We start from the raw sequence: 10914 nt of genomic DNA, 5'->3' as shown, positions 1-10914 counted from the left end.
GGTTGTTTGGTTCTTCTGGATCTTCTGGTATGCTGACTTCATCTTGAAAGTCCCGTCCGAAGATAGACTCAAAGCTATAAGATCAGCATTCTTTTAAGGAAAGGGTGGGAGAATTGCTACAATCTTCTTGATCATTTTCTCCGGAAGCCAAGCCAATTTACCTTCATCCCAGCTCCCTAAAATAGTAAGAAAATCCATCAGAGTACTATATGTATCAATTTGAGTATTTATCTAGTTTGTGTATTGCGTCAAACAACCCATATTTGCAATCCAATTATGGTTTCAGAAATTAATCTTGGAAACATCACCAACGTGCCAAATATAGTTCTGTTGAATGTCCGGCCATACTTTGCATACGCCTTTCCACAAGTTGGATTCGCTCCTCCTTCTCTCCACCTTCGGGATGATATAATACCCACCCCTATACTGAGTAGATGTGAAATCTCAGGAGAATTCGTCTTCATACGGATGGATTTCCAAAAGTCATACTGTACAACCGCATTTATTAAATGGGATAAGCGCTCGTACACAGGACAAAGATGTAAGATGATATCGGATCACTCTGACGAATCCCTCTATTTGGTAAAAATTCATTAAACTCTTCTCCATTACACAAAATTCTCATCTTAGCAGTAGAAATACAAGAAAGGATAAGGTCGTTGATGCGGTTTGGGAAGCTGATCTCCTTTAATGTATATTTAATGAAACTCAACTTAAGCCTATCATACACTTTTTCAAGGTCTATTTTGATCGCTATTCATCCTTTTGGTCCCTTCTTATTTCTCATGGAGTGAATAATTTCTTGAAAAATAATGATATTATTAGTACTTTGTCTTCCAGGAATGAAACTACATTGGGTCGGCGCAACTAGCTTATCCATAAGACTCCTTGTACAATTTGCCAGAATTTTAGTGATGACGTTGTAAGTGGCATTACAGAGGCTTATCGGGCGCATTTGGCTGAGGCTTGTGACCGGATTCGTCTTAGGAATAAGGGTTATCAGAATTTCATTCAACTCCTCAATCTTTTCTGGATTCACAATAATCTGTTGAGCAAGAGTGCAAAGATCAGCCCCACTGTCTCCCATTGATTTTGAAAGAAGGCCGCTTGCAGCCCATCTTTTCCAGGAGCTTTAAAGCTATCCAGATTAAAAACAGCTTCTTGGATCTCTCAATCCAACATATTCCTGCTAATAAAATTATAATCTTCTGCACTTAGGTAAGGGAAAGCATTATTTAGAACAAACGGAACATCAGGTAAAGCATCATGGTATAAATCAACAAAGAAAGAATGGGCCATATTTTCTAAAATATTTTTATCAGTAATAAGATATCCATTAGAATTAAGGAGCGAGTTCATCTTCTTTTTCCTTCTTCTGATCATGGTGGATCCATGAAAATACTTTGTATTGCAGTCTCCAAATTCGATCCACTTGCACCTTGACTTTTGGTACCACAACAACTCCTCTTGAGCAAGCACACTTTCGTATTCTCTCCAAAGTTCAATTTGAAGATTTTTCAAAAAATTATTGACCCTGAGCAAGGCTAGACGCAAATGCCCTGCATTCTTCTAAGAAGAATCTTCTTTTTCTTGAAAATATCCCCAAACACATTAGAGTTTCAGGTCTTCAAAGAATTATTAAAATTATTACTGCCTTCAGACCAAGAATTATTCATGTCCCAGGAGTTATTGACCATGTTTTTTAAGTCTGGATATGATAGCCACATAGCCACAAAACAGAAAGGTCTTCTTTGTCTATTGTAAGAACCAATAGTAGAAAGTTGAAGACATAGAGGCACATGATCGGATTTAAACATGGGCAGGTGCTTCAAAGTAGCTTCTGAAAAAGTCAGCTGCCATTCCAGATTACTCAAATCCCTATCCAATCTTTCAACAAGGTTCCCTCTTCTCCAAGTGTAGGGCCAGCCTACATTGTAACATCTCAACTTTTTGAATCAAGACATTTTTTTAATAACTAATTAATTAATTAAAATGGTAATAATTTAAGATTTGAATTTAAAATTTAAACATATGAAAGCATTAGTGGTAGTAAATCTCTAACCGACAGTAAACAACCTTTTAAAATATAGTCATAACTAATTCTACATTTATTAGATTTGAATGATATTTTGTTATATGAAAAGATAAGAATATTAGCTCTATTCCTTAAGTTCAGTATAAAATCAAATTCAAATTAAATTAGGTAGATAAATCGGTTACAAGTTCAGAGTAGAAAATCGCGCTCTTATCAGCCATCCTGATATACTAACAGTATTTCGGAAATATCTCAAGCTGTGGTTATTCGATTGACTTTGTTTAAGATCCGTTTTAAAGCTAATTCAATTATCTATAAATTTGTCTCTAATAGCTAATTCCAAATTCCAAACGTAGAAAAAGTTATAGGGCTCACAAAGTGACGATTCAGATTGAAGATTTCACCTAAATGCCTCCTAACATAATCTGCACATACCTGAGAGCTATTTGATCCTTCCTTTATCATTCTATTCCCGTTTTCTATACAAAACATTCTAGTATACACAAAGTCTAGCCATGAAACAAGTCTCTCTTCACTAATAAACCGCATCTATTTGCATCGGAATACCTAGCGGAACTTCACTCGAGGTAGGAATTTTATGCTAATTTTTATGTCATATATAGATGTTAGCATTACATGTCATGATATAATGTCTCTTCCCTTCATACGCATTATGCATTATAATAAAAATCTTATGTGCATAAAGAACTGAGGGAATGATCATTCGGTAAGGGAAGGTGACCCCCAAAGACAAGATAATCGAGATGATCCTTCGGTAAGGGAAGGTAATCGGAAAACTTTTGGGAACCTTCGGTAAGGGAAGGAGACTCCCATCAATTTTATATAATAAGATATATTTGTTGATATAACTCTTTTCTTGTGTATGTCTAAATAACCTTGATTATAAATTGAACTGAGGGAATGATCCTTCGGTAAGGGAAGGTGACCCCCAAAGACAAGATATCGATATGATCCTTCGGTAAGGGAAGGTGATCGCCAAAACGTTTGGGATAAGAACATTCGGTAAGGGAAGGGGACTCCCACCTTTTATACCGGTTTGAGCTCAATACCTGCCATAAAAGCTACGAGAAAAAGTAATGAAAAGTGCAATGAAAAGTGTGATCATGATTATTCTTCTTTTATCTTTTTTTATGATTATGTTTATTATTGCATTCAAAGATCCTTCTTTTTTCTAAAGTCCCTTTTTGTATGATGTATGATATTGTTTAAGATCTTTATTTTATTCAGATCTATTCTGTTTGACTTATCTATGACAATATTACTATTCTTCTCTTATTTATTATTTATTTCGTCTTGCTTTATGGCCTATGAGAACATCATACCAAGGTTTATGAGTTACCTTTATATGTTTTAACGCTATAGGCATTTTGTATGCATTACACATGTCATAACATAAGTAAATGGGAAGCATCTAAAAGTCACACCACTTCGACTAATCAAGACTTTTGAAAATAATAATTGAACAACATTGCATCATCACTGTTTTTATTTTAAAACTCAGAGTGGCTGGGGATGAATACGATGACACCATATAGATAAACTACTGAGAAACTTTTGTTTCTCACCCCTCTCTTCGTACCATCTTCAGGAACGATGCAGTACGAAGCAATACAGTTGAGGTGAAAAGACAGGTGCACTAGTGGGAGCAAGTTATCGAGAACGTAGATACAAAACATTAAACGTTTACCTTAAGAAGGAAGAATATGTGATTGTTTTAGCCATAGTTAAACAAATTAAGAGAATTAGAATTTCTTATGTGTCTTGTTTTATCCTTATTGACTGATTGCAATTGTAACTATTATGTTTTCTTTTTTATTTGGTATGATTAAAGCTTGTCATTATTGTGCCTTCATAGTTTAGCACACCGATTTTTCATGTTAGTATTTTTAAATCCACTTATATTTTTCAACTAGTAACTATTCTAATAAAAACTAATTATTCAATATTTTTATCTATAAATTATTTTATATAAATATTTCACATTTGTTTTAAAAGAAAAATTTTGCAAGGTTTTGAATATCAGCTACTAAATATAATCCAAACAAAGATTAACTCAGTTTAAAAGTATTAGGGTATTACATTTTGGTATCAGAGCAATTTGATCCCATAGGGCTATATTCTATGTTTGCCAGATTAAATTATTATCATTTAGTTATAATTAGTGTTATACAATGAAATCTTTTCTATATGATATGTAATCATCTAATAGTCAAGGTTAGTGTGCCCCCTAAATGTTTTTATTTGAGCTTTATTGCCATAACTATTTGATCAAAATGTGCATGTGTTAAAGGTCAAAATATGGATTGTCTAAGAACACCATACTCATCCTTAAAAATATAGAAAAATGCACAATAGAAAAATGCACCTAAAAAATAGTAGAAAATTATGTTTTATTACCTTTTTATATATGTTTGGCATGCGTCATGTTCTATTCTATTATTTATCATCTATGTTGTTGTCGTATGATGCCCTGTTATCTTTATAGCATTATTCCTTTCTTTTCTTCTTTTACATGCATACAATATGTTTATCATCCAAGTTTTCATATGCAAATTCATTTTTTAAGGTCTTTTTACCGAGAGTACATGTATGTCTTTGTGTTTTCTTGATTGAACTTACTTATGTTGGAACTATCATATATGATATATCCCTATAGAAAGAAAATGTAGATAAAATCTACTAGGATAAGTGAGGTTGAATTAGTATCTTCTTAGGAGACACGAATTTTGAGGACAAAATTCTTTTTTAAGGGGGTGAGAATGTAAAATCCCAACTTTTTGAATCAAGTCATTTTTTTAATAACTAATTAATTAATTAAAATGGTAATGATTTAAGATTTGAATTTAAAATTTAAACATATGAAAGCACTAGTGGTAGTAAATCTCTAACCGACAGTAAACAACCTTTTAAAACATAGTCATAACTAATTCTACATTTATTAGATTTGAATGATATTTTGTTATATGAAAAGATAAGAATACTAGCTCTATTCCTTAAGTTCAGTATAAAATCAAATTCAAATTAAATTAGGTAGATAAATCGGTTACAAGTTCAGAATAGAAACTCGCGCTCTTATCAGCCAGCCTGATATACTAACAATATTTCAGAAATATCTCAAGCTGTGGTTATCCGATTGACTTCGTTTAAGATTCGTTTTAAAGCTAATTCAATTATCTATAAATTTGTCTCTAATAGATAATTCCAAATTCCAAACGTAGAAAAAAGTTATAGAGCTCACAAAGTGACGATCCAGATTGAAGATTTCACCTAAATGCCTCCTAACATAATCTGCACATACCTGAGAGCTATTTGATCCTCCCTTTATCATTCTATTCCATTTTTCTATACAAAACATTCTAGTATACACAAAGTCTAGCCATGAAACAAGTCTCTCTTCACTAACAAACCGCATCTATTTGCATCAGAATACCTAGCGGAACTTCACTCGAGGTAGGGGTTTTATGCTAATTTTTATGTCATATATAGATGTTGGCATTACATGTCATGGTATAATGTCTCTTCCCTTCATACGCATTATGCATTATAATAAAAATCTTATGTGCATAAAGAACTGAGGGAATGATCCTTCGATAAGGGAAGGTGACCCCAAAGACAAGATAATCGAGATGATCCTTCGGTAAGGGAAGGTAATCGACAAATTTTTGGGAACCTTCGGTAAGGGAAGGAGACTCCCATCAATTTTATATAATAAGATATCTTTGTTGATATAACTCTTTTCTTGTGTATGTCTAAATAACCTTGATTGTAAATTGAACTGAGGGAATGATCCTTCGGTAACGGAAGGTGACCCCCAAAGACAAGATATCGATATGATCCTTCGGTAAGGGAAGGTGATCGATCGAGGTGATCCTTCGGTAAGGGAAGGTGATCGCCAAAACGTTTGGGATAAGAACCTTCGATAAGGGAAGGGGACTCCCACCTTTTATACCGGTTTGAGCTCAATACCTGCCATAAAAGCTACGAGAAAAAGTAATGAAAAGTGCAATGAAAAGTGTGATCATGATTGTTCTTCTTTTATTTTTTTTTATGATTATGTTTATTATTGCATTCACAGACCCTTCTTTTTTCTAAAGTCCCTTTTTGTATGATGTATGATATTGTTTAAGATCTTTATTTTATTCAGATCTATTCTGTTTGACTTATCTATGACAATGTTACTATTCTTCTCTTATTTATTATTTATTTCGTCTTGCTTTATGGCCTATGAGAACATCATACCAAGGTTTATGAGTTACCTTTATATGTTTTAACGCTATAGGCATTTTGTATGCATTACATATGTCATAACATAAGTAAATGGGAAGCATCTAAAAGTCACACCACTTCGACTAATCAAGACTTTTGAAAATAATAATTGAACAACATTGCATCATCACTGTTTTTATTTTAAAACTCGGAGTGGCTGGGAATGAATACGATGGCACCATATAGATAAACTACTAAGAAACTTTTGTTTCTCACCCCTCTCTCCGTACCATCTTCAGGAACGATGCAGTACGAAGCAATACAGTTGAGGTGAAAAGACAGGTGCACTAGTGGGAGCAAGCTATCAAGGACGTAGGTACAAAACATTAAACGTTTACCTTAAGAAGGAAGAATATGCGATTGTTTTAGCCATAGTTAAACAAATTAAGAGAATTAGGATTTCCTATGTGTCTTGTTTTATCCTTATTGACTGATTGCAATTGTAACTATTATGTTTCCTTTTTTATTTGGTATGAGTAAAGCTTGTCATTGTTGTGCCTTCATAGTTTAGCACACCGGTTTTTCTTGTTAGTATTTTCAAATCCACTTATATTTTTCAACTAGTAACTATTCTAATAAAAACTAATTATTCAATATTTTTATCTATAAATTATTTTATATAAATATTTCACATTTGTTTTAAAATAAAAATTTTGCAAGATTTTGAATATTAGCTACTAAATATAATCCAAACAAAGCTTAACTCAGTTTAAAAGTATTAAGGTGTTACATACATAACCCAGGTCAACAAGCCTGCAATCGGAAACACGACTTTGGAACTCAGTACAAGCTCCTCTATCAATTCTACTAGAGCCACCATTCCTCTCATAATAATGTAAAATAACATTAAAATCTCCTAAGATACACCAAGAAAGATTAACACTATCAGACAAGTTGGGAATGCTATTCTAGAGAATTTCTCCTAGTGAGCCGTTGTGAGCTACCGTACATAATAGAGAGCAACTAGGGATTAGAATTATTACCAGAAATCATGAGGTGGATAATCTGTCTATTATGCTCTAGAACATTCACCTTCTAGGTAGAAGAGTCCCACAGGCACCAAATATCCCCCGAGTGGCCATTCGCCTCCACCATGAAAGAACTGTCAAATCCGGTTTTGTTTTTAACAGCTTCTCCCCTTGGACCACTGATGTGATTCTCAGAAGAATGATAAAATTAGCATTATATTCACCCATGATTTCCCAAATTAGAGAAGGAAAGGTTTTACCTCCTGCACCCCTGCAATTCTAGCTTATAATATTCATCATTGTCAAGGAAACAATGGGAGAACCACCACGGGCGATAGCTATGCCAGGACAACGGCATTTGCATCAGCATTCAATGTTGCAGGATCCCCTGTTCGTCGATCTGCCAATTATAGACTCCTTCATCAAAACATCAGGCGGTCTTCCTAAATTTGCCCCCGAATCGTGTCCTACATCTTGGAAGAGAGGTGAAGATTGGTTCGAACTAGGGATTATCATTGGATTGTTACGAATAGCATAGGCTTCAAGATTTGAATTCGCATTCTTCGTGGCCATGAAACCCTCATATTGTTCACGAGTAAACTGACACATGTACTCTGTGACAACACTTTCCATGACTTCAACTTCAGGGTTCTTCGATTTAGGAGTGGGAGTGGTCACAATCTTGGAACTCCCAAGCGGTGTCGAGGCTTCCTTCCCAACCACCTTGGCATTGGGCTTGGCCCCTTTGTCATTCAAATAGGGCCTAGTTTTAGAAGGGGAGAGTTCTTTTCCTTGATTGTGGGTTCTTACCTGCACCTGGCCTCAATAATTTTTTCTGGGTGGTTTGTAAAATTTCTTTACCTTTATGGGCCTTGGAAGTCTCAGGCCTAATCTTATTAGCTTTTATAGTATCTGCGTTTCCATGCACTACGGTAACGTGCGTATTTAGCTCCCATTCTTCATGTAAGCATTAAAGCGAGATCCATTCTCAATAATTTAGGAATCCTTGTTGAAAACTATCTCTTGTTTTCGCGTTTGGCACTATCCTATGATTCTTTCCACCAGATTTTCGAATATGATGTCCCTTTCTTCCTTCTAATTGGTCGTTTAATCATCATCCACAGGCCAAAATTGGGAGGTTCTTGATTATAGCACGATTCTTGCTTATTCTCAAATTCTTGATTCTTTCCTTTTTGATGCCCAACTCCTTCAGCATTCTGGCTCTCCTGGTTGGTGTTAGCCTCCGCCGCAACTCCATCTTCCCTATTTGCTATATGAAGATTTTTCGGTAATTCAAGACAATGATCCAATCGATGGCCATATTTACTACAGGAAAAGCAAATTTGATATAACCCTTCATACTCAATATTCAATTTCGAGCCAAGAATCGAGATCCTAGAAATTAATTTCTTGGCAAGGTCAATCTCAATACAGATCCGAGCAAAGCAGTCTCTAGAATGGATAAAAGTTGTGCGGTCGATTTTGAGCATGTGTCCTAAAGTTGAGCCAACTCGCCACAGGAATCTATGATTATATAATTCTATAGGGAGGTTTGGAATACGAATCCAAGCAGCAATCTTCCATACAGCTTTCTCCGATTCCAGGAAGAAAGGTCTCCAACGCGGGACAATCAAATAATGTCCCACCACCATCTATGGCCCTTCCATAAGTACATGGGAATAATCTGCTTCATCTGTAAAATGAACCAAGAAATAGTCATGGTCTATATCATCAATAACGTTAATCTTACCTTTGCTATTTCAGTCTCTTTTAAAACGTTGTTCCATGAAGCCAAAGCCTACTCTCTTCCCCAACACTTTGACAATGAGCGCATATTTTCATGGCTTACACCATTTCTCGAACTCTTCTTGAAATACTGGGATCTTAGGGCAAGGATCAAACGATTTCTCCTCTTGATCATCTTTCTTCGCATCATTATACCATCTGTCTTTGGGATCTAATGTCTCTTAATCAGTAGGATCACCCTCCAAATTATTTCCGGTGCTGCTAGGACCCGTTAGAGTGAGAAGAGAATCCTTGTATGACACTTTGTTCATAATAGGAGATGCACTTTCGCTTGGATTAGCAATGTCCATGTCTTCTAATTGTTGGTTTAAGTCAACATTATTTCTGGTTTTGACTTTTTTAGTATTCCGTCAAACAGGTCTTCAACCTGCCTTAGAACCTTAGCAGAGATTTCTTTCGACATTTTTTTAGTTATTGATTGTATTAATTAATCTAATTCATCAATCTGTTTTTCCATTAAAGTGTACTCTAAGAATTAATTATTTTTTAAAGCTTCATGCTGCTGCTTTTTTGAGTTCTACTAAAACATTGCATTTTTTTTAAATAAAAGTTTGGGTGGAATATATACACGTCTAAATGCTTACATGTTGAAATTATATATCTATTGCTTGTAAAAGGAAAAATTAAACTGAACTCATCACCTATTAATCTATCTATCTTGATACTAATTTCAATGAGCGCTTATGAAATACATTATATACTTTTACCATTTGTTTTAATTTTGAACCCTCTTTGACGCATTGAAATTGTATACATAGAGAAAACAAAACAAAAAAAAATTTTTGGTCTTTTTTATTTTTCTACGATATTCTTCAATTCGAGAGGCTAAGGACTAATTTGTTGTGAATCGAAGTTTCATTTAAAAATTTGTTACTTGCTAATGGATTGCTGCATACACAAAATGAAATTCGAACCCCCGACAATTGCTTAAACGGACAAACTAACCACTAAATCAATATAACTTGATTGAAATCCTTAGTCTTTTGTTGATGTCATTTAAGGGCCTTTCTTTTTTAATTTTTACATGGAATCTAGCCTGACTAGGTTTTTTTTTAATGTCCAGAACAAATAACAAGTTGCTTAATTAGCTTCCATGAATTATTAGAATTTAGAATAAGAGAAGAGTAGCATTGAACTATCAATTGGTAGCTTAAATTTGTTGAATGAGCAGTGAATTTGTAATAAAAAAATATTAAAAGATTATCAAAATTTATTATTTTTTACTATTAGTTAATTATTACTGTTTAAAAATATGAGATAAAATATGTTATTAAATTGTTAGAGTGAGTTAATAACTAAACGATGGGCAAAAAAATAAATTCTATTGCCCTAGCATTTCTGTTCGTAATAACACATACAATGGAAACTAACTCAAAGCAGAGATATATATGTTGAAAAGAACGTTATAAAATATCAAATAAGAGGAATAATATGTAACGCATAATAATCCACTAGAAACAACAAAAGTTAATTTTGTCCAACAATAACATCAATGTACTAAGTAATTAGAAATTTAAAACTCTAGAGTCAACTCTAATTAATATCTATTGATATGACTACAAATCAATAAGAGATTAGTCATTATATTCGAACTTTAGACATTTCTATCATGAAAAACAAAATATCCTAAGACATAATCATATCTTACAAATCATTAATTATTCTCCATTGATGGAATCACCAACCAATCATCTGGGCAATAACTAAGTTCCAATTCATCATCCACAAAAGGTGATGACAATTCATTCCTAGAAACCTTATTATTATTATTATTATTATTATTATTATTATTATTATTATTATTATTATTATTAGAAT

At 33.8% G+C, this 10914-nt stretch overlaps 1 protein-coding gene and 1 long non-coding RNA gene across 2 annotated transcripts in view; both read right to left on the bottom strand.

The window, feature by feature from the left end:
• On the bottom strand, positions 777–8049 carry LOC107625840. Its single transcript, XR_001617391.2, has 4 exons — positions 7551–8049; positions 7306–7480; positions 7053–7075; positions 777–1927 (listed from the first exon to the last, which is right to left on the bottom strand). It is a non-coding gene; the product is annotated as an uncharacterized LOC107625840 (long non-coding RNA).
• The window catches only part of LOC110269296, a 3697-nt gene continuing 1725 nt past the window's right edge, over positions 8943–10914 (bottom strand). Inside the window, exon 3 of the mRNA XM_021117038.1 lies at positions 8943–8983. Coding sequence (XP_020972697.1) covers positions 8943–8983 — 41 coding nt within the window. The remainder of the gene's footprint in view (positions 8984–10914) is intronic.

Source organism: Arachis ipaensis, chromosome B02 (assembly GCF_000816755.2).
Source record: "Arachis ipaensis cultivar K30076 chromosome B02, Araip1.1, whole genome shotgun sequence".
NCBI classification, from domain to species: Eukaryota; Viridiplantae; Streptophyta; class Magnoliopsida; order Fabales; family Fabaceae; genus Arachis; species Arachis ipaensis.
The sequence above is the reverse complement of the archived record's forward strand: the minus strand, read 5'-3'. Positions and strand labels throughout refer to the sequence as shown.